Genomic DNA, 24019 nt, shown 5'->3' with positions numbered 1-24019 from the left:
GCCACAGTCTCTGAACATCCTTGCTGTTTTTTTATTTAATTTTAATAGGATGTGATTTGACATGGATTATATGGTAATTAATGCGGAATATTGGATTGATTTTGCAGGTGATAAGGTCATATCGATTGTTGGTATTCTCTTGTTCAACGAGATAAGATATGGAGGAATGGTTGAATGCTCTGAGAACTGGTGGTGAAGGTAGAACAAAGGGTGAACATGGGACTGCCGAATTTCTTGGTGGTAATCATCAATGGTATGCTACAAGTCATGCAAGACCAACATACTGCAATGTTTGTCGAGATGCACTCTATGGTTAGTAATTCAATATTTGTCGCACTCTTCTTTTTCGTTCAACACAAACAATTTCTATTTTATTGCTGTCGTCGATAGGTGTTACATCGCATGGACTCAGCTGTGAGATTTGTAAATATAAAGTACACAAGAGGTGCAGTCTTAAAGCAATTAATAATTGTAAATGGACTACTCTGGCATCGATAGGGAAGGATATCATAGAAGATCACGATGGGGTTCGTATTTTTTTTCTTCTCTTTTCTATTAGTACAAATGTAAGCTCTTATTTCTTTGTGTCTGGCTAATTGAATATTATGATTTAAAAAGCCCAAACAATGCGAATTTAAGATTCATTTACGTAAAGTTGCAACTAAAACGATCATGTCATCAACTTAAAACAGTAGATCTCTACGAACGTTCTCACTCAGCTTATGGCTTCCATTATAATTTTATTTTTTTCTATAAAATCAGGAATGAAAAATTCAGAAGAGTTAAATTATAGATATCCAAATAGTTTGGTAATTGTCTTTTTAATACCGCTGTATATTTGTAATTGAATATCGAAAATTCTATTAAAGTCCCGTTTTATGAAATATTCCTAGATATTTTTCAATTATATTCTCGCACCTTTGGAGTTTTTAATTTATTCTGTATTTTTTTATATTTAGAAAATTTTTAAATAAACGAGGAGTAATTATGTGATTTTGGCGTTTTTCCATAAATTATTTATAAATTGTCAATAAGCTTTCTGAAAGTTGGAACAATTTCAATAAATTATGCGCAAGAAGGGATTGCGTGAAAACTAGTTATTTTCTTTGCAAATTGCAATAGTTGGAATGGACGAACGAGTGAATTAAGATTATTAAACTTTTTTTAATCACATATGACTCATGTTTCGTGATTTGTGGCTTGTATCTCAAGATATAGAATGAAAAATAACTGTAAAAATAACTACAGGAAGAAGACTTTAGAATTGACAGTCGAGTGCGAACAATAAAGAATACTGCGTATGATTTTTGACATAACGATATTTTTAAACATCGACTTTTCAGTTTGTCCAAATTCGTGATGGTAATTTTTTAAAATATGAAACTACAATCACGATTAATTAATATTATTATTAATTTGAACTAAAACCGGGATCGAAAATTAAAGTTAATATAATAATCAATTAATAATGTTTTCTTCACGGTAATATTATGGATAAGAACTTTCACGCATTGTTTACGTAATTCTATGATGTTTAAATGAGGAGTGAAATAGAGAAAAGTCTTTGTTAGTTGTTTTATAAAATTAAAAGTAAATGGTAAAAACGGGCTAAAGTGAAACCGTAAAACGAAACCTCTGTTCAAATGTTTCATTGAGCTCTGAGAATAAAAAAGTCAATGTTGTATTCCGTCCCGTTGTTTCACATTCTTGTACTCACCCCTAAATAGGCGAGGGGAAAAATGTGGACGAAGAAATATTCATCACAAAACGGTTGATCGCGAATAAATGGCAAATCTCATGAATTATCAACAACTACTTTTTGGTTTTGTGGGTGATAAAAGTGAGAGTAAAAATGTCCCTTTGACCATTCCTGCCGAGCGGCAGCTTTTTTCTTAATTACATTAAGGAGTTATTGCCAATATCTTCTTATTTATCATGTTTTTTGTAAATTTCTGGGAAACCCTGGATCACATTAACATAACAAAATATACCGTTTTCAGGTTTGATTCATTATTCAATGATACCCAAATTTTTATAGTCGTGCGTTTATTTTTATAAATTTTTGGTAAAGATTGGTGAACTTTGGCAAAAGCTTATTGAGAACGTAGGATAATTCTTCCTCAGTGATGAAATTTTGTGGCACACTGAATAATAATAAAACTTAAAAACGGTATATTTTGTCATGTTAATTTTACCTAGCGCTTCTCAGAAATTTGTCAAAATCTTGAAAAATTAAAAGATATCGGCACTAACTCTTTAATTGCATTAGTTAAATTAATTGCGCAGGGGAATAAGCGTAATTTCTATCTATTGGAAAAAATATGACGCTTGAGGAGGAACATACAGATTTCGTACGGAAATTATGGACGTGCTCATATTTTTTTCATTTTCCAACTCAGAATATTCAAATGCCGCACCAATGGCTGGAGGGGAACTTACCAGTGTCTTCCAAATGTCCTGTGTGCGATAAAACATGTGGCTCAGTTCTCAGGTAAGATGAATTGCACATGTAGAGTAATTGAAAAATATAAAAAGGATCTAAACGTATTATCAAAGTTAAACCATTCTTTAGGCTACAAGATTGGAGGTGCCTGTGGTGTAGAGCTACGGTTCATACAGCTTGCAGACCATTGTTCAGCCTCGAATGTCCCTTGGGCCCTTCTAAGCTCAGTGTTGTACCTCCAACTGCATTACACAGTATAGGTGAAATTGCAAAATAAGCAGAGCCTTTAGTTTTAATGAGTATCACATTTAACTATTACTGGAAGTAATATTAATTGGAAAAACACTATCACCTCAACTATTGCCTCGAGATATCAGGGGGGAAAATGGTTTAGAATATTTTTTTTTTCATTACATTTCACTCAGTTTTTTGTTTTTCATCATAATTTCTGCGTGGTTGACAATTCATAATATTCAACCTTTTCTTTCTCGCACACTAATCGATAAATAATAATCATTATAGATAATAATTATCAATAATATCATTAACTAAAGATTGGACTAAAGATTAGAAAAAAATATTGGGAGTGTTGCATTTCGGTGTATTCTCATTAATTGTTCTTTTTCGCGTGTAATAATCCATTGTATTATTTCGGAAAATAATATTTATTACTTATAAGATGATACCAATTTTAGTAAATAATATTTAGACATGTAACCTTTTAATGTTTCACTCAGTTTCATTCCGTTTAATTAAATTTTTCTTCAATAGGTAGTGATGAGGCTTGGGAGGCAGTTAGGCCAGTTGGATGTAGTCCATTATTAGTGTTCGTCAATAGCAAATCTGGTGACAATCAAGGAATGAAATTTCTAAGGAGATTTAAGCAATTATTAAACCCCGCGCAAGTTTTCGATTTGATCAAAGGAGGACCTGGACCAGGGTGAGTCAAGAAACCTTCTCCCTCATCCAACTCATACAATAATTAGCAAAAGCATGGTGCTTTCATCTATACCACCGTTTTCAATAACATTGAAACTTATCGCGTATTGCATCCATCGTGAAACATGATGGGGAGTTGGCAGACTTATATTTTTGAATATTTCTAGTATACAATGGATAAATACATTAAATAACGAATTTGTATTAATCGTTCTGTTATATTTTTGTCGGGCAATCAGGGATATCATTGAAATAATAGAGTAGCGTTCGATGTTCCCAACCATGTTTTTAAAAAATTACGTTCAGCTCGTAATATCGTGGAAAAATACATATAACGTTGGCAAGATTTTTTCGGAGGAAAAAGTCTCTTCATGTTCTATTGTGTGATATTTTTCGTATATTCAGCAACTTATTTCCATATTGAAAATACTACATTGTTAGAAATTGCTTGAAATTTTCATCACAAAGTAATCTGACTTTGCAATCATGCGAGTTTAACTTCAATAAAAACGACCACTAAAATTCATTTCCCAAAGAAAATTTGAATTTGTATCACCATCGTGGATTTTCAACATGAAACCTAATTAGATTTTCAATAGATTGAAAATTCAAAGAAATTATGGCCTGAATTTTCAATATTTTCACGGGTTTTCAGTGCTTTATAGATGTAAAAATGGAAAATACCCGAATATTTAGGATATTAACTGAAACGTCAGTGACACAAATTTCATGTTACTTTGTCGTTGTTGAATTAGCGAATTATTTTCCCATTAATCAGCTGAAAATGCTTGGTCAAATCAAATGTGATTCTTTTCGCATGTGAGCCCTCCCCTGGCTACTTCACACTCCATTTTATTTCTACGATGACTATTGGGTAATATGTACGAATGTCCAGAAGTATAGCATAAATAATTTGAAGAATTTGCATGCAGGCTGCAATGTGCGTACTTCTCCGTTTGAGTTAATCCTGATGCTATTGATGCTGAAAACAAAATTCTGCGATTAAGTCATCCTTACAGTATTGTTAAATAAATGATGGATTCTTGCTTTCTTATATAACATTAAGTGGAATATAATAAACAGGCTAAGGCTCTTTCGACATTTCGACCCGTTCCGGATTCTGGTCTGCAGCGGAGATGGGTCTGTTGGTTGGGTCCTTTCGGAGATCGATCGGTTAGGAATGCACGTGAGTAACAGTAGAAACTCCGCGCTATTTTATCCCGTGAGTTCTTTCTTTTCTTCTTCATCTATCGCTCTCCAAAGCTTTTCTTCTTCTTCTTCCTTGATACTCTATCCACTGAACTCTTCGTTTTTTCTAACTCTGTTCATAATTTATATGATGTATATGATACTCTTGTTTTTGCTACTTTTTGCGCAGCTAATAATTCTCTAACAATTCATCGTCTGCTATTTTTTGTATATAAGTCAGGGTATTGAGGACAATACAGATATATCGCTCGGAACTTTGGTCGAATATATCGCTCAAACGGAATCAGTTATCCTTCTTTTAATATCTTTTTTAGTTATATAATCAGGAATAATAAGTAGGCAGTTGCTCTCTCATTACGTAAAATATGCCATTTTTGCGTTTTATCATTATTACATGGCTTACGAAGTTTCGTGGTGGTGCGATAATTTTCATGCATTTTTTCTAGCTTTATAATTCTTGTTAAAAATTCCAGAGAAATGCAAAAGATCTCATCGCTGATTGCCAGAAAAATGAAAGAACATAAATTTTGATGGAAAGGGTGTAGAACATCCTTATTGAAATTCAATTGCAATAGTAGGCTATTCTGTGACAGACGCAGAATTGAAATATTTCCAAAGTATGAATAAACACACTGAGGGATGCGCTTAAAAAATTATATTTTCGCATTTTTTGGCGCATAATGGGTGGATATAATGCAAAAAATACAAAAAATTTAATTTCAACGGTTACCGTCGGGAACAAAAAAAAATCAACAGATTAAAGTACTTATCAATCATAATATAATTAGTTATTCAATTTTAGATCAGAAGCATGGGTTTCTACGCGCTTATTTATTTTTTCGATAGCATTTTCGATAACTTGCGACCGTATGAATAGAAATTGTCGCGACTGATCAGTTGTCTTATTGCAGTTGCGTAGAAATAGATGATTCAGATGATTCCTGCAATCGATTAATTATTTTTGTTGGACTAGCCTGTAATAAGATCAGTTTTATTCCACTTGAATAGTAATTTTGATGAATGAATGAGATGGAGTTGAGAACTTGTCCAATCTTTTTTTCATGAGTTTTTTCATGGGCCATGGTGGTTCCCTATACTTCCTTATGAAAATATCATGCCCTGCAGGAAGCATTGATATGGGCGTAATTTTGTCTACAGAAACAATGCCAAGTGGGTGTTCTCCCATTGGGTACAGGAAATGATCTAGCCAGAGTACTTGGTTGGGGAGCGTCTTGCGATGATGACACTCATTTGCCGCAGTTATTAGAAAAGTACGAGAAAGCAGGCACTAAAATGTTAGATCGATGGAGTATCATGACCTTTCAACGAAGTATTTCTCTTCCGTGTCATAAAATGTCACCTAATCAATCCAAACCAGTATTGAGTGTCTCAATAGTTCATCAGTACGAGGATAATGTCATATCACATCTAACAAATATGATACAGTCTAATCAGGATACTGTAACGATATCCAGTGCCAAGTAAGTAAATCATTCACGATTAAATATGCTTCAGCTCAAATATAATTGGGTAATCCATGCACTTCACAATATTGAAAAAATCAATAGAGATGAAAAAGTTGAAGCGCTGTACTCCATGGAGAAATATATTCAGTGAATTCAAGTGTTGGTAGCGAAATTATGAAAACGTCTAAAAACCTTTCGTAATAACCCTAAAAATTATCTTCAACATTTCACTTGAATTACAGAAAAAGATATATATTTTATTCCTATATATTCCTCTCTCTTTATGCAATCTCAAAGAGAAGACGTGAAGAAAGGACAATAGTTCTTTCATAACAAAACTTCTCATCCTTCGATATATCCGTGATGAACTGTATTTACTCAGGGAACCTAGTTCACAATTATAGGAATATCCATTATCTAGAATTTTGTGATCATGTACAATGAAATTTCAGATGATGCCATTATTTTCCCACTAATTATAGAACAAAAGCTTTTTGTTATCATCTACAGTCTATTGATAATGATACACGATCAATCATTTGAATGAATTTGGAGGAAGAGAGATATTTATCTGCCTGTTATTTTGTAGAGTTCTCCGTGAAACTGTAAAGGATTTTGCTACAAAATTACTCGAAGCAAATCTTCACATGGATGATCAAATATTGTGTGAAAAGTGTCGGATACTAGAGCATGAAGTGGATCAATTACTTCAAATAATCAATAATGATGATGTGCCAGTTAACAATGATGAAGAGCAAGATGTAAGAACACTTGAATCAGATCCATATCCATCAACCGGAGAATTTGAAAAAGGGGCACTTGAGAAACCTGAGAAAGATATCACGAATCTAAAGCGTGTAAGGAAGATTCGTGATTCTCTTGAGCAGGATCGAATATTATCAAAAGTAAATAGTTTGAAACGTGCCATACGACAGCTAGTTGAGCATGCAGAAGTATTCATTGATGAACAAAAAAATGCATCTATAAAAGTATCCAATAAACACTTTAACATGGCGGTAATTTCCGAGGATAACAGTCCTACAAACCGAATGGACCAGGATTATTTGGATTCTAAGTGCTTACCCAGTGATAGTAGTATTTTTCTCCTACCATCACCTATTTCATCTGAAAGTAGTGATGTTTCCCCCTGTGCTAGTCCTATGCCCAATTTAGTTTCTTTGAGCCCGATGCCTGATTTACGAAGAGATTCACAAGCTGAAGATATGTTGACGCTACCGGCGCCAGATGGATTTGCAGATAGTCGAAGAAATAGTTCAAATACTGCTCAAGGGTAAATTCAACAAATATTTTATTATTATAATTATTGATCTGCCCCTTTATTTATCAACTTAATTTAGTTTGTAATTTGTGCATTTTTTAAAATTGGTATGTACAACTAACGAGTAGATCCGTGAAAAAAAAGTTAATAGAAGACCTAACAAATCGCCTAGAACATTTTATTGAAACTCTACGCAGCGATACTAAAGTCGTAGTTATAATTTTAGGGTTTTCCATTTTTCAACACCAGCGGACAGCGTTTCAATTCAACGTGCGATGGAAGTAGTAGCAGAGCAACAGTCTGAACAATCTCAATTAGAAACTCTAACAGATAATCAAATAACCGTAACAAGTACCACATTAGATACCACTTCAAAATCTGATGACACTACAATTCAGGATGTGATGATATCACCGGATTCTGATTCTCCGAACTCGATAAACATGTCGCTGGTACATAGGACTGATCACGCAACTAAAACGGAAAACTCAAAAAGCAGTGGTAGCAATAGTATTGCCAGTTCGGATAGTATTGTATCTGATACACTCGATTCAAAAAGCTTCACCATCAAGCACAGTGAGAGTGAAATTGGTGAGAAATTCACTCATATTTCCAGTGAATATTCCTCTGTTTGTAGTTTTGGTGAAACCCCATGTATTCGGATAATTTTTCTGACACTTTTCAGGACACATAGACAGTGATATTTTGGATTCGACTAAGCTGTCAGAAAGTCCTGATATAGGACACATTGATTCGCCCGAACTTTCAGAGCTGCAAAATTCCGAGAGTCTCATTGATGATCTGAGTTCCCTAGGGCAGGACTTGATGAGTACAATGTTGGGTGAAAAGTACGATTCAGTGCGCGAATGTATCGAGACTGTTGCAGCCAAACCAAAAAAATATTGCAGTCTAGCACAATTTGTTGAGGGCAATGATATCGCAAGGAGATCTTTCAAAAGACCATCTCGATATGTTTCGTCCTTGTTAAGAGAAGTAAGCCCTAAATTAAATCTTATTTACTGTAGATAGATTGGTCAAGTTAGCCTAATACCTAACAGTACCGGACAATTTACTCCGAGAATTGAGTATGCTATGGCGGCTATGATTAAACACTTATCAATCAGCGAATTACAAAAATATTCTGTGAGCTTTAGTTTTGAATGATCTTTTTAGGACCATAGGGATGGTGAGCATTTATTGGATGGAAAAAGGGATTTATTGAGCCCAGTGTGTTGCTTCAAAGTGACTTCTGATTCAGGCCAGGACGAGAAGACTCCCCAAAATTTTCCTCCAGCAATAAGCGTTATAGTTGATCCTCCTAGTCCATCGATGTCAGTGGGAAGTCACATTGAAGATTATCCTCCGAAAGAGGGGAGATTGAGCAGATGTAGTATGGAGCGGTTGAGTGTAGAATTACCAGAACTTGGTTTCTCTCCACAAGCAACCCGTCGAATAAGCAGTGGCAGTTTGTTGAAAGCTTCTGAGGTTGTCTCATTAGCCGCTACGGCGGCAAGGTTCGGTGGGTCAAGTATGAGTCTTCGTCATGATCGAGCGTCATCGGTAGATAAAACAGAAGACGTTAAAAAATTACCAATAATTAATCCTCTCGTGAGACTTCCGATGTGGCCAAATGTGAGTGGTGGAGCAGGTTTAATAAGTCAGGCCCTTCTAGCAAATGCTGATGCTCTTTGCGCTGCAGTTTCACCTTTAATGGATCCTGATGAAACTCTAATGGAGGGCTATTTTGAACGTTGTGTAATGAATAATTACTTTGGTATTGGTATTGATGCAAAGATCAGTCTAGATTTCCATCAGAAAAGAGAGGAGCACCCTGAAAAATGCAGATCAAGAGCTAAAAATTATATGTGGTATGGAGTTCTTGGATCGAAACAATGGCTTCAAAAGACCTATAAAAATCTTGAACAAAGAGTACAACTTGAGTGTGATGGTCAACGAATTCCTCTGCCCTCACTGCAGGGCATTGTTGTCCTCAATATTCCCAGCTTTATGGGAGGAACAAATTTCTGGGGTGGTACTAAACAAGGCGATTTATTTTTAGCTCCCTCGTTCGACGATAGAATTCTAGAAGTTGTTGCTGTTTTTGGATCCGTTCAGATGGCTGCCTCTAGGCTCATTAATTTACAGCATCACCGAATCGCACAATGCCAGACTGTGCAAATTAATATTCTAGGTGACGAGGGTGTTCCAATTCAAGTTGATGGAGAGGCGTGGATACAACCACCCGGTATCATTAGAATCATTCATAAGAACCGCATGCAGATGTTGTATAGGAATCGTGCTCTTGAGACGTCCTTGAAAACGTGGGAGGAGAAACAAAAGAGTAATACTTCCACTATTGTATCACAATCGACGTCAACTCTGAGCAACCCATCCAGGTCTCGTTCTAATTCTCGTCGACTCACAATAGACAGCAAGCCGATACAATTATATGAAGAGGAATTCAATATTTTACTCGGATTCATTGAGGTTGTCACGACGTTAGTTAAGTGGGTTAAATTGTTAATTATTTCTCATCCAAGTCTGGAGCCTGATCTATACCAAATTGCTGACAGAACTGCTAATAGTTTGGAAAAAGTCCATCCCGATGGCAAGATTCTTGAGGGGGTAAGTTATCAACAGAGGGGGAATAAATACTTTTTGCCAAATTAAGGCCACTCCATTTCATGGGAGAAAACTTTCTTCATTAACAGCCAAGTTTGAGACCTGTCGTCACTGAAGTCGTTACGAATGCCAGACAATTATATGAAGAATCATGCGAGCTACTCAGAGATAAAGCCCATAAGCTTGTAAGTCACTTAACTTCATTTCATCATGTTGATTTTCATCTAATTAAATTACATACGTGAAACTTCGCTGCAATTACAGATGTTGCGTGAGGACTTGGAAAACAAATTGTCCCAGGCATTAGCAACAATGGAACAAGAATTGCGAAAATGTGTCTTTGATGAAGCTGGCACAGGAATGGTATATCTTCAGAATATAACATCGGATGAACAGGTACATTATTTTTTTGACTTTGGTGCTTTAGAAACGTTTGATTTCTCACATTAAGTTTTTATTGGCATTTTTATGTCTGAAGTAGGAATAGGTCGAGTCACGCCGAAATTAATTCTTATGAATATCCAGCAAGATGGTTAGAGCAACAATAATTATACCCGAGATTAATCAATATGATTATCATGTACAATTCAATTTTTGATAAAAAAATTTTCAAAGTGATAAGTGTTAGAATATTGCTTTCCAAGGTGGATAAATTAAAAAAAGGCTCGAACCTTCTTCATGGATATCCTTCAATACCCTACGAAAATTTATTACACAGTTTACTACATATTCATTTGCATGATTAAATGTAAAGAAAGAATATTTCAAATGTGAGGTTTCATTATAAAAGCAGATAATTGAATGAATTAACATATTTTACTAACGACAAATAATATATTAGTATTTTTCTACCATCCGCCCATTATTAAAAAAAATATAATTCCAATTAAATGAACGATATAATTAATGCAAATTGTTCTATGCCCTGGAATTTTATTGGATTAACTGAGTACTCAATCCTACCACCGGTAATACGCTCTAACAAATCAGAATGCTTTGTAGCAATAGAGAATAATAGTTTTAGCAATAGTGGCCCGACCCTCCTCTTGAGCTCTATTAATAGCCATATTACTCCTAATTGCATAGATAGCACGCCCTAGACACTCCAATACGAGTTTGTATTGGCCAATAAGTTGATGAAAATGTTTCGTTGATAATTTGTCAAATGCCAAATATTTCCTTTTCTCCCTTCATAAAATTAATGTATCAATGCCACCAAAATGCCGCATCAGAACACATATACATATGAATACGTATGTTCAAGAGGAGCAAATGATTATGACCACTTGAAGAGCATGTTGATGTTAATGTATAAATCTAGTAGTTCAATGATTTGAGAAAGCTTGGAAAAAATGTTGGCGAAACTTTTCTATTACATCACGTTGTACAACCTTGAAGAGCCCCTTCGTAAAAGTTGATGAAATTGTATGCTTTTGATTCATTAGGTTGTTATGGATTCACGCGTACGTGTGAAGACGAAGTTGATCCTGCAAATTCCACAGTAAAAATAACGCGTGGTATTGTTTGCCTTGAACCTGCTCGTGCACTCCCTTCATTCGTATCTATTAAATTGGCGAGAACAATTAGCGATGGTGCGACCATGTCGCATATTTACGTTTTGTCGGGCTCAAGGTATTTAGCTCAAAGATTATTTCAATCTATCCCGGATTCTCTCAAACCACTTTTTATTTGTCACAACATTTGGATGATCATTTTAACTGAGACAATTATTGGTCTCAGTAAACATCGTAGATCTTGGCTACTACTGATTATTTAAATTGTTTCCCAATTGTCCGTACTCTGTCTGTGCGTCCTACAATATTTGGAGTTTTTTGCGAGCTACTTCGTGGTGGAATTTCAATGTTTGGTGAATGACTTCCGAAGATAGTCCCTGAAGAAGTTGTGGATGTTGTTGGAGGGATAATGACGAATGCTCAAACCTCCTTATTTCTGGGGCTACGATATCTCCTTGAATTATTCCGAACCCTGAGTAAGTTCTGTAAGTTCTCTCTATATACATCTTTTTCACATTTCTGCTGCATCTGGGAATCGCTGGGTTTCGTCATCCACTTGATGCGAGTATTGCATTACTTGGAACGCTGATAAAAGCTAGGTCCAAGGTAACGTTGTTCAGTTCAAAGCTTGCGAATTCTCCAGTTTTATTTTTCCACAATATCCTTCAGTATTTGCTGCGGGCTATCCTTTCCTGAATTGTATATATATTCTCTCAATTTCTCCCAATATAACCTATTCAATATAAGGATATAACCAGAATTATAAAACCATCTCTCCTAGAAGGATATCTCCGGTGTTAACTGACGCGTCGTAAACTCCTCTATTGAAGAGATATCCTATTCCACCACGGAATTATAAGATCGGTATTGGGTCCTGGATTGTGGGTCCTGGTCGTAACTCTGAAGGATAGAAATGTTATGGCTTCTACGAAGCAGCAGTGCTATAAATGTTAATATCCCTACGTTAAAGTTTGCTGCAGTATCTAGACTCAGAAATATGCACAATTCACCGTTGCTCTATGATTTATCTACAACGTGAATGATTGTAAGGATGGATTAGAGAGTTCCTTCGCTCTAGATTTAACCAGGTATTGGCATACCATTGGCATTCCTCCATGGAGTTTTCGTTGATTTTTTCATATCTCAATTATAAATAACTTGAGTGACATTGAGTTTTATGTATCCATGAAACCTTCCAAATTACAACTAAACAAATGCAATGAAAATCAACATCATACTCCCAAGTAATTTTGATCCATTTCGATATTCGAGATGATGATCATTTTTATTATTCTCACTAGCTTTCAAATTTCGCAACAGTTTCTTCGACTGTACGTGATTTCTTGTTTTTCGTATCGCCAGAACTTTGGAAAAGATTCAAAAGAGTACAATCGAAAAAATCGTGAAAGTAAAGGAAGAGGACGAGTACCATTACTTCCGTTTGTGCGCTATGTTTCCATTGACTCGCCATGAAATAGTGAATAATATTAGGATCATCATAATAAAACTATGTAATAAATAGATATAAATTGGTCCCATAATTATATTATATTATATTATATTATATTATATTATATTATATTATATTATACATATACGCTTCTCAAGTTAATACACTGCACACGCCTATACCCGATACAGCCAATTAGCCAAAGTTCGCATCTTTGTTCGCATGTACACGTTAAGAAATGTACAAAATTCACATTGTATAGATACTTGGAAAGCGTATAACTGAACCGTTTCCTACTGAATCATAACGATCCTGGCCAATCATTGAGAAATTATGTGCATTAAGACCGCCATGAACTATCTTTTCAACGTGATTTTTAGTTTGAATTTAATGTTATTAGCCTAAAAATATATGAAAACAAAAATTATGAAAAAAAATGAAAATAAAAATTATGTTGCGGAAACTTTCGGGAGAATTTTGAGAAAAAAAAATACGCGTAGTAACCATGGATAACATTTAATAGTCTATTTGAATTCTATATTGTTATTGATTGTCGAATTTATTCTTCTCCGCCATCATGGTAACTGGTAAACTATGTGTTTTTCATTATTTTTCAGTAAAACTTGGCAGATTTCTTTTCAGCAATATCGCGATTTAACGCCTTTCAATAATTTTTCCTCTTTTTTTTAATTATTTTTTTATAACCATTGGAACGCCTTCCGGTAACACAATTTGTTTTGCCGATTTTTAAAATATGTTTTAAGCTAACAAGATAAAATTAGAAAACAAGGTCACGTGCCATAGATAATCCATGTGGGCCTTAAATTGGATTATTTAATTTGATTACTGAATTATTGTCCCAATTGATTATTGGTAAGGTTGGTTCTCAATGTGAAATATTGCCAATGGATAAAGAAAAGATAAATAAAAGTTGTATTTGAAATTCACAGGGTGATAGAAAGAATCGTCATCGTGGTTTGTTTTGGTTGAAGTTTCGTCGTTCTGGTGGGAATAGCGGAAATCATCCAGCACGGGATCAAGTAACAACATGGGGCGTTCAGGATGTATGTATTTGGTTGGAAAACCTTCAACTTGGCGAATATACTGAGCAATTCAAATCCCATGATATACGTGGAAGGGAATTACTATCTCTTGCACGGAGGGACCTGAAGGAGCTTGGAATTGTTAAAATTGGTCACGTTAAACGTATACTTCAAGCTATCAACGACCTTAATAACTAAACTTAGTACTTTTTCACTTATGCTCTCTTCAATGTTTTTGACTGATATCCGAATTGTGAATTTGAACAGAACGCAAGATTAAGGCTGTGTTTGAATTTTCAGATATGGAAAATATTGAAATTTAACGTTTTCCTATCTTTATCATAATTACAAACTCATATGAGTTTTGTCTCTAATGAGGACCAGAAACAGTATTAGACACTTCTGTCAACAAGTATGAATTTTTTCATTGGTAGTGCTATTTAAAAATGGCCTTGAGTCAGATAGTTCTATATCCCTTTAATGTTTGATGTTTTTCTTTACCAATTCGTTATCTCATGTAGACGTTGAAAATTGAAAATGTGTTTTTCCTTTTCAATCGATAACACGATGAAATCTTTTCGCACTGAAAAATTATAGAATTCTAATCAGGTCAAAAAACACAAAAATTTCCTAATAAGCAGTTATTTTGTAAGACTTTCTTATGTCTCTTTCAACTCCTCATAAGTCGTGATGTGAGAGTTTTTATCATTGGAATCCATTTTGAAAGTCAACAATACATACCCTTAAGAATATCGATATACAGACCATTTAATGTAAGGTATAACTTTACTAGTTCACTTGTCTAAAAATCCCAATCATTTACAAAACAATAGGAGAACAAGAAATTCAATTTTCTCTACTTGTTCTTAGGAATTCTTGTCTGGTAATTGATATTACATACTTCCCAAACTCGAAAACTTGAAAATCACCATGGAATAATATTGTTCCTGCGCTGTAGTTATGGTATTTTGACTCCCTAAATCCCACGGGCGTATGACACGAGAAACCCAATAACTACAGGCCGGAAAAATACAATTTGTTTCAAAATATCTCACCGTGACTTTTCTCTCTCACGTTACGACTGCAAAACGTCGGTGAGTTTGCGCGACTACCGGCTGGTCAAAAATTGGCTAAACTACGATTTTCTATGGAACTCCAAATTAGTAAAATCAATGGCGTTTTTCAAATGTAAGAAAAAGTGATATTTAATGGTTTATGTCATCTCTGTGCAATAAGTGGAGTCTGAAGCAACGCCAAGTGCAATTCTACATCACTTCTACATAGTGTGATATAAAATATTATAGATCACTCGGACATAATCTTCGTTTTCAACGAATGCGACTACCTTCGTTTCCGCCTTGGGCTCGCAGAGTGAACATGGCATTTTACGAAAACGAAATTTGTGTTCTTTTACTTTAACGTGCTATTATATTCTGCGCAGAAAACTATTGTAGGCTCTGTAAGATGTTCATTTTCATTTCTCAATGAATACTCAACTTGAAATGATGAAAAAGTAAATATGTTGCAGAGCAGTTGTTATAGACTTGAGTGTTTTTTTACGAAGCTCTAGTACCGTAGTTCTTATTCATTGGTGAGGAAAGAAACTTGGATATAAGATACCAGACAACTTTGAAGGTCCGATGGGTATTTATCAGATTAACTTCTCCATTACCGATTCTGATAAATGAAAAAATTATTTAGAATATTATATTGTGATGCTGAACTTTGTAATGGGCCGAGTTCTGCCACATCTAATTAACCGGATTTAATATAAATTTATGTAAGCCATTACATTACATTACATAAAAATTACCGTAAGTTCTTCTCATTCATTCATTGGGAAAAATAGGCGAATCGATATTATATTCAGAATGTATTGTTGATCAGAATTAGAATGGAGAAAATAATCATGATGATATGATTAGTTAAAAAATCGGAATCCAATTGTTTTTCGAAAAAATATATAAAAAGAATAACGAAGCTCGGTATTAAATACTGTCATGACCCTCAACATGAAAGGGGATTTCGTATTTTTTTAAGTGAGCGTATACGGGTGCACCTAAATTCTACTGTATCTTAGTCAATTCATTCATTTTACAGATGATCAATACTTTATGAGTACTTAATACCTATAAAATGTGTGGACACGGGGGGAGAATTAGATGATTATCGCTCTCTCCTCGAATCCATTGTATGTTTAAATTGTTACAAGCAATTCCATCAAAGAGAAAACTTGAAAATTTCCTCTGAAAACTAATGAAAATGGTAACTCCATAATAATTGTATTTTTGCAAACTGTTATAAATCTTTTACAAAAAAAAAAGAAAGAAAACAACTTCCAATTCATATTCTTCAACCACTTTAAAGTGTCCTTGACTTCGTCACAGACGAATAATGCAATTGGGGAGATTCCCGATGAAATTCTAACTTTTCATTTTTCAGTTGGTTAATAAACGCTGACAGAAAGAAAAACAATATTGAAAATTCTCCATGTTAAATCAATCATAAATTATCTATTAAGCATACAATGAAATGATCGAATGAATATTATCATGCGAATTAAACGAAGTATCTTACGGGACTCAAAATTAAATAAGATCATTTATTCTTAACAGTATCTAAGGTCGGAGGAAATACAGGTAAAATTGTTTGTGGAATGACAGACAGGCGAATTACAATATTATAATTCCTAGGACAATTCGAACTGAAGCATCGTTAAAACATTTTTCTATCCTAATAATTTCGTTCACATCTACATTATAGGAAATGTTTTTTTGCGGACTCGTTTTAATTTAAAATCATGCTTTGAAAACCACGTCATCAAAGTTCAAAAAAATTAGTCCGTTGAATAATACTTTAAATAATATTACTCCCACACAGTACATGGGGTTCGTTATTCCCTCTCCCCATTTCTGTGGACCCATGGGGCCGACTTTTTCCCCCAGGTGTTGTATTCGATCTTCTACAAATTTTCTTAACCAAGGAAAATGCATAGAAAAAGACTGACCGATGTGGACGTCCATTGATAGTCTACTCGCAACCTGTGGCTCACTCATAATCTTTTTCATAGTAGTTTTTAAAAAATGTCTGTTTCTCGTGAAAATAAGCCGATTAAAAAAAATATGAATAGAATAGTTTTTAAACTTATTACTCACTCCAAGTCTTAAAAAGCCGACAAAAACTGCTCGCTCTTACCGTCAGACTTATTTTTTTTATTGAGGAAATGCAAAATATCAAATTCATTTCCAATCCATTTCAAAACGTAAACAGCGTCCTCTTATTTTCATTTTCATACGTCTGTTCTAGTTTATTGAAAAATGTGAAAAATTAAGGAAAAAATCATTCTCAAACAATTGTTGATGATTAAGATCTTCATTCGATTATTGCATTATATCGGAATAATTTTTTACTCACTTCGTCGTAACGAAAATAGCATGAGACAGTTGATTAAAAAAAAATAGTAGTAGAATTGAGATCCAAATTAAAAAATTCACGGGATTGTTTGTTTTTGTATTTCAAATCTCCTTTATTATTTTTTTTTGTCGACTCATCGAATCATGAAATCGACCAGTTTTTCAAAGTTTTTCTAAACATACCGACAGAATAACAAGTTTAAAAAATATTCTATGCATGAAAAGTCCTTGCAAACACGCGGATTAAAAAAAAATCATATTATAAGATTGGTTTATTTCAATAATTAAAGTCAAACGAAATGAGAGCCATTTATCAAAAAGTAAAATATTCAAAAAATCAGTGGTGGGTGATAAGTTGCTTCGAGTAATCTGAATATTAATGATTTTAAGAGTTTGAGTTCACTGAGAATACGCAATACGAATAAAATGAGAAATTGGGATCTTGCATAGACGAATACCAGAAGATATACGCAATAAGGCTCACCAAACTTTTTTTAATTGAAAGCTATGGTCAATTTGATGGTATGCACCAGTTTCGAGTTGTTGAAACGTTTTTGTTTGTTACTTTATATATTAGGAAAATGAGATTCGCAATAAGACGCCGTTACTGTGGATCGAATAATGAGTATATATTCCTAGCGATTTTCGGGATTGTTCCAAAATTATTAAGAATTCGATGAATAAATGCCATTACGCACTTTGAGCATTCTGTTAATGATGTTTAATTGAGCCTATGTATGATGAAAACAATGATAAATTTTTTTCATTTTTCCATTTTTTTTTGGAAAAAATGGCAGAAAAAATGCGCAAATTCAGTCCTATACGTGAATTAAAGGGATAATAAGAAGCGAAATGAAGCAACTCTTGAATGAGAGATCTGAAACAATATTTGTAAATATATTTTTCTCGAATAACTTCAATCATTGTTATGGAAGGTTCCAGCTGTTACATTTACATGAGAAACAAACGAGAAGAAAACTGAAAGACAAAATTTATTACTATTCTGATAAATGAACGTTAAAGCACCAGTCATCATTGGTGTACGTTATTGAACAAGTATATTCGAATTTTTTATTCTAAAGTAGTGAACTGCTGTTTGTTTTATTCACTCATATTTCATTTGAATCTGATGAATGTTCGTTGATGATTATATCTCTTCTTCCTCATCAAATTGTTACTAGATATAAATTTTTCCATTTGGAACTCATGGATTCTCCCAATTTTAGCACATAAGTATTAGCACACTAGGGGTCAAATACACTTTTACGTTATTTCCTTAACTGGAATATTAAAATAGCACTTAATTATGTAATCGCACATTTCACGTTCTGTATAACATTGTGAATTTATTTGACTGAATAGCATGTAACTTTGAGAGAGACCACAGATGATTTTAGAAAAAACTGAAGGTAATGAGAATTTTTTCAGTAACAATTGTGTTCAAATAATGATTATTTAATCCAAATTATAAATGGCATCGTATTACATGCAGATATAAAAATTATATTCTGAACTCATATATGAAATGCTGTAGTAGTTCTAGTCTGAAAATCATTATCAAGCATGTTTGAATAGCAACGGTATGACAAATAACAAAGTAAGCATTCAGCACTAAAAAGAAAACTGAAACGAATAATTAATAGATATTTTGAAGTTATACTCTCGTGACATATTAGAAATCGTGATGATTCAAATTTGGCAATTCTGTGATAACGAATATTATTCCTAGTATTCGATATTCGGTTTGTTGAAAAATAACCAAGTTGTATTATCAATTCAATTCTATAGTTTCATTCTTCTTTGTGCGCCATTTTATTCCATTGTTGTTCTAATTACGATCATTGCAATCCACGTAACATTAAAAAGATAATCAAACAATTAAATCACTGATGCACTCTACTAATTTTAGGAAATTACAAAAAAACAAATGTTAATTATTAAATAAAACGCCTGTTTGAAAATAGATATTTATTGACTACAATCATTGAATATTACACTGTTTCAAGCGTTGCAATGTTTCCTCTTTTCCTAATATCTCCATCATTTCAGCTACACCTGGACCGTGCTAAAGAAAAAACATTCGCATTATCATCAAATCGTTTGCACCTCCGTGAACATTCATAATTACCTCCAAACCACTTAGAGCAGTTCGTAACGATTTCATGAGGGTTGAGAATTTCACTCCATTATCCGTGGCGAATTTTCTCAAATAGTCGTTCAATTGATGCTTTTTAAAATTATTTCCATCCCAATTTTCTAATTCGGTACATAACGTTTGCAGTGAACCTGTCCATTGAAAAATAACTCATAAAAATCTAAGTCATTTGAACAAAAACATAATTATCATAAAAATTAACAGAATTATAACGAAATTCTAGGAGTGGCTCGGCGTAGTGGTTACGGTCGCTGCCTTACAACGAGTAGGTTGCAAGTTCGATCACTGGCCCTCGTCACTCGTCATATACTCTAACAGAGTCGACCCAAAGTAATATAATCATTAAAAAAAAGAAATTCTATGAGAACTATTGTCCCAAAGATAATCAACTGATTCATCTACTACATTTAGAGTTATAATTAAGATAATTATCATCATCTGTGGCGAACGGTCTAAATCTATGCCTAATTGCATCTCTTGCAAGTGCATCCGAATTTTACCTATAGTTCCAGGATCGTCAATGGATAAAGACGGATTAACCCATAAAAAAGCTAGATCCGTTGACACCAAATCATTCAATTTAGTTATTCTATTCCTGGCCCATTGCAGTATAGTGATCATATGATGTTCATCCATTTGTAAGCTTCCATCGTTACGTCTAAAAAAATTAGAGCAAACGTATCTGAGAGTTATTGAGAAGGATAAAACTGCTTTGTTAAAACAATCAACGTTGATTCAATTTAATTATTTTTCACATTAAATTCTTTAGAAAAAAAATAGCAATTGTATATTAATATCAAAATGATTACCTATCTGGAAATGTTTGCAAAATCATTTTTTGCATTTTATGCACCAAAAATCCCAAATTATCTGTATCATCAAGTAGATTGGAGAGTTCTAATTTGTTAAATTCCAGTAACTTATCATGGTGTAGTTTCGAAGAGCTCGTATTGATTCTCTCAACATCGAACTATAAAAGAATTTCTTATTATTGTTGATTTCTTTGCCAACTTGAATTTGAAATATTACCTGATGTATGAGATCGGCATAAGTATGGCATACACTCTGAAAGCCTTCTTCTCGTTGAAACCCTCCTCCAGCATAGGTGATATAATTTAACAGAGCCAGTGGAAAAATACCGTCTTTCCGAAATGCATCCACTGTTATATCCCCCTGTCTCTTCGACAATTTCGTTCCATCTGCATTTAAGATGAGAGGTAAGTGTCCAAACTGAGGAGGTGTCCATCCGAATGCACTAGGATTGATTGATTTATTTAAAAAGACAACGGAGCAACTCTAAATTAATGTCTAATTATTAACTATACTGAATAGTAAATTGAGAGAAAAAAAGCATAAGCTATACACTTAGATGGAAGCATTTATCCACAAAAAATAGGAAAATTAAATGTGAACAAATACAAAAATTCGATTCGGAATTCAAAATAAAAATTGATCTCGCTTTTTAAGGAAAACAGCATGAATCGCTCAAATAAGATAAAATTATAATCTTCTCAGCGTAAATTGAGCTAATTCATTGTGTACTTACTTATATATTTGTAAATGTTTTCCCGTTGACGTCTGCCATTCAACACCTCGTAAAATATGTGATATTTCCATGAAGTGGTCGTCTACAACGTTAGCAAAATGATAGGTAGGGAATCCATCAGTCTTTATAATCACAGGATCACCTTCGGTTTGATTTATTGTTAAATCCCCATACACCATGTCGTGAAAAGTGGTTGATTTGTCAGGAAGCTAGAAGGTCAATTTTCCAAATACTAACTCCATAGTTATCCATAGTTAAATTCAACAAAGAATATCCTCAGGTCACCAGTTGCTGATCGGTCTACAGATATCGGAGAAGGGAAATAATTCATCCGAGAATAGGGATCGTTTAGCCATCCAGTTACTAACGCCTCAGAATTATCTGTAAAGGCAATTCGATATCCGCAAAAATTACTATCTTCATTAATTATCTTCACTTGACTTAGACCAACTGGAGACATCAATTTAATCACATGAAAAACAAATTGATCCAAGCTTTGATGATGTTCACGCATGATTTATAACAAAAGTTTGTTATTTCAACTTCAATTACAACTATCCGATATCTGCATCCCTTATAGCACAATACAGGACAAAATCATATTCTATTCTGTCGGAAATAATTCTCATAGGGAAGAACAGTGGATCCATACGAAAGAGAGATGTTGCTTCTTCAAATTTCTATCCCTTCTTCGAACTAGATGAAGGTGTTGATTGTAATAAACTCATTGAACACTCGTTGAACACATTTGAATTATAGAAAGAAGAATTAAAATGATATAAAAATGGTGACAGTGGGTAATAACTCGCAGATAACGAACTCTCAAACGAACTAAAATAGAAGTGATCAATGATAATATAATAAAATGCTTTGAATATATACAAAATTCATATAAAACTCCACTTCCATATCGTTATATAGATACGTCCCTTTCACATGATAAATTATTAATTACGACTATTTGCCTATTTTTTGGTCAGAAATTGTATGAAGCGTCCAGAAAACACGAAGATGGAAAATACCCTTCTTTCATTAGAAAAAAATGGTTTTTGGCATTTACATCTCTACTATGGAGGTGTTTCATTTAAATTATATTGTTATACACTTCTCACCTTGAATCTAATACAACGAGGTTCTTGTCTACTAATTTTGGTATTAATAACATCTTTTTCCAAATGTCGACAGCGGTTATCGTACTTTGGAACTTCTCCTGCTTTGATTGCTTCTTTTCTCATCATTTCTAATCGACGTTCTGAACAAAAGCAATAGTACGCTGAACCATTTTCCAAGAGTTTTTCAACTTGTTCTCTAGAATAATTATTTATATATAAAAAATTATCAAATTTGAAATGAGCCATCGACTATTTCTGTGATCGGAAACAGAACGACGGGTCGACTTACTGATAAAGATTCAGACGTTTTGATTGAACATATGGAGCTGAGGGCCCCCCAGCTATTGGGCCTTCATCAGGGATGATTCCTGCCCACAAAAGATCCTCTTGAAGCTTCTCCATCGCTCCAACTTGCAATCTAGATTGATCTGTATCTTCAATTCGCAATATAAAAGTTCCATCATTTTTACGTGCAAATAAATAATTGTATAAGGCCGTGCGCAATCCTCCAAGATGAAGTTGTCCTAAATTGAAACGACACAAAATATTCTTTAGTAAAAAATTTGAATGGAGATACCAAAACCATATTACAACAATTACTTGCCTGTCGGACTGGGTGCGAATCTCACTCTTACTGGCTGTTTTTTATAAAACCTTTTGTGCATAAGTTGCACGGATAATGATCGAAATAATCTGAGACTCATTCTGAGATGTTCACTACTGAAACACTAGGTTTACTAGCTCAATTACATATTTGTTGGTCAATGTAATCAATATGACAGATGGAACAAGATCTTCAATTTTAACAAGTAGTTTTGTGCCGAGTGTGAGGTTAATGCCTTGAAAATGTTCTGAAAACAGCTGACTCTGTCGATTACGGACATTTTAAAGTGTTAACGAAACATATATTGCCTTAGCGTAAAGTCATACACAAACAAAAATTTCTCACATTTCTAATTTAACAAAATCTCATTGTGATAATCGCTCTTTTTTTTTACCTTACAAATTAAATATTTACTCCGATGTAATACTCAAAATCTTCATCGAACTCTAGTATGCATTCGGTTAATCCAAACCGAAGAAAAAAAAAATTCACATTTTGGGAAATAAACAACCATTCGTTGATGATTTGATTTTTTCGTCACAAATGCTTCGTTGATGATTTATGCTTTGTTTTCATCTGAAAAAAATAATTAACAGAGGATAACTGCAAGTAACATTACCGAATATGAATGGAACATCACTTAAATTCTAGGTTTTAAGAAGTAATTCACGTGACGTATTTTTATAGCATTTTTCGGATTCTTATTCACGTAAAAAGTGTTAAAATATATCTTTAACGCCGGATACCGTGTGCGAAATTTATACTATGTGGAAAAGAATCACTTTCTGGACTTTGATTTACCACAATTTTCACGTGAGTTTCAATTTTTCTGTTGTTACTTTGTTTTTAAAATAAAATTCAAAGTCATCATCACCAATTGAATCTGTCTTTTTTATTTTTCAATATAATAATTGGATTATTTAAATTGATAGAAGTCTTAAACTATGTTTAATCAGAGTTTTACATTACTTATTGATTCCATCATTAACTTATAAATTAACAAAATAATCGCAATATTGAAGCAAGGTAGAAAGTGATGATTCTGATATAAAGACTATAAATGAAAACTTATTAATTAATAAATTTAACTTATTAATTCCTCTTGTTTCAGTCATGGAATTTTGACTTTATTCTCGACATTTCCACATTCAGTTCTTGCACAAAGAGAACCATTTTTCGCAAAGGTCACAAATGAAGAGAAAATTTGGATCGTTCAGGGGAGAG

General features: G+C 33.7%; 2 protein-coding genes across 9 annotated transcripts in view; one reads left to right on the top strand and one right to left on the bottom strand.

Moving 5' to 3' along the window:
- The window catches only part of LOC105270157 (diacylglycerol kinase eta), a 26152-nt gene extending 6809 nt beyond the window's left edge, over positions 1-19343 (top strand). For 3 of the 6 annotated variants that reach the window (XM_011310904.1, XM_011310905.1, XM_011310903.1), the window contains exons 2-15: positions 108-312; positions 391-527; positions 2400-2491; positions 2573-2703; positions 3215-3383; positions 4466-4568; positions 5750-6072; positions 6647-7348; positions 7563-7927; positions 8022-8329; positions 8510-9961; positions 10048-10143; positions 10223-10354; positions 13873-19343. In XM_011310904.1, the coding sequence (XP_011309206.1) occupies positions 159-312; positions 391-527; positions 2400-2491; positions 2573-2703; positions 3215-3383; positions 4466-4568; positions 5750-6072; positions 6647-7348; positions 7563-7927; positions 8022-8329; positions 8510-9961; positions 10048-10143; positions 10223-10354; positions 13873-14163 (4455 nt within the window). In that variant the 5' untranslated portion in view covers positions 108-158 and the 3' untranslated portion in view covers positions 14164-19343. Of the gene's footprint in view, positions 1-107; positions 313-390; positions 528-1095; positions 1299-1756; positions 1841-2399; positions 2492-2572; positions 2704-3214; positions 3384-4465; positions 4569-5749; positions 6073-6646; positions 7349-7562; positions 7928-8021; positions 8330-8509; positions 9962-10047; positions 10144-10222; positions 10355-13872 lie in introns of those variants that run through there. The other 3 variants (XM_011310906.1, XM_011310908.1, XM_011310907.1) reach the window with 3 other exon arrangements.
- Positions 19332-24019, bottom strand: GluRS-m (putative glutamate--tRNA ligase, mitochondrial). 3 transcript variants are annotated; one of them, XM_011310912.1, is made up of 11 exons: positions 23885-24019; positions 23190-23371; positions 22796-23042; positions 22481-22715; positions 22192-22387; positions 21080-21288; positions 20563-20788; positions 20343-20503; positions 20034-20191; positions 19507-19664; positions 19332-19443 (listed from the first exon to the last, which is right to left on the bottom strand). In XM_011310912.1, the coding sequence occupies exons 3-11, from the start codon at positions 22893-22895 to the stop codon at positions 19360-19362; spliced, it is 1527 nt and encodes a 508-aa protein (XP_011309214.1). In that variant the 5' UTR covers positions 22896-23042; positions 23190-23371; positions 23885-24019; the 3' UTR covers positions 19332-19359. The 3 variants fall into 3 exon arrangements, with proteins under 3 accessions (XP_011309214.1, XP_011309212.1, XP_011309213.1); XM_011310910.1 differs by having other exon boundaries at positions 22796-23371; XM_011310911.1 differs by lacking the exon at positions 23885-24019 and having other exon boundaries at positions 22796-23617.

The sequence above is a fragment of the Fopius arisanus genome, unplaced genomic scaffold (assembly GCF_000806365.1).
Source record: "Fopius arisanus strain USDA-PBARC FA_bdor unplaced genomic scaffold, ASM80636v1 scaffold00079, whole genome shotgun sequence".
Lineage (NCBI taxonomy): Eukaryota > Metazoa > Arthropoda > Insecta > Hymenoptera > Braconidae > Fopius > Fopius arisanus.
Note: the sequence above shows the minus strand (reverse complement) of the source record. Positions and strands in the feature narration are given on the sequence as shown.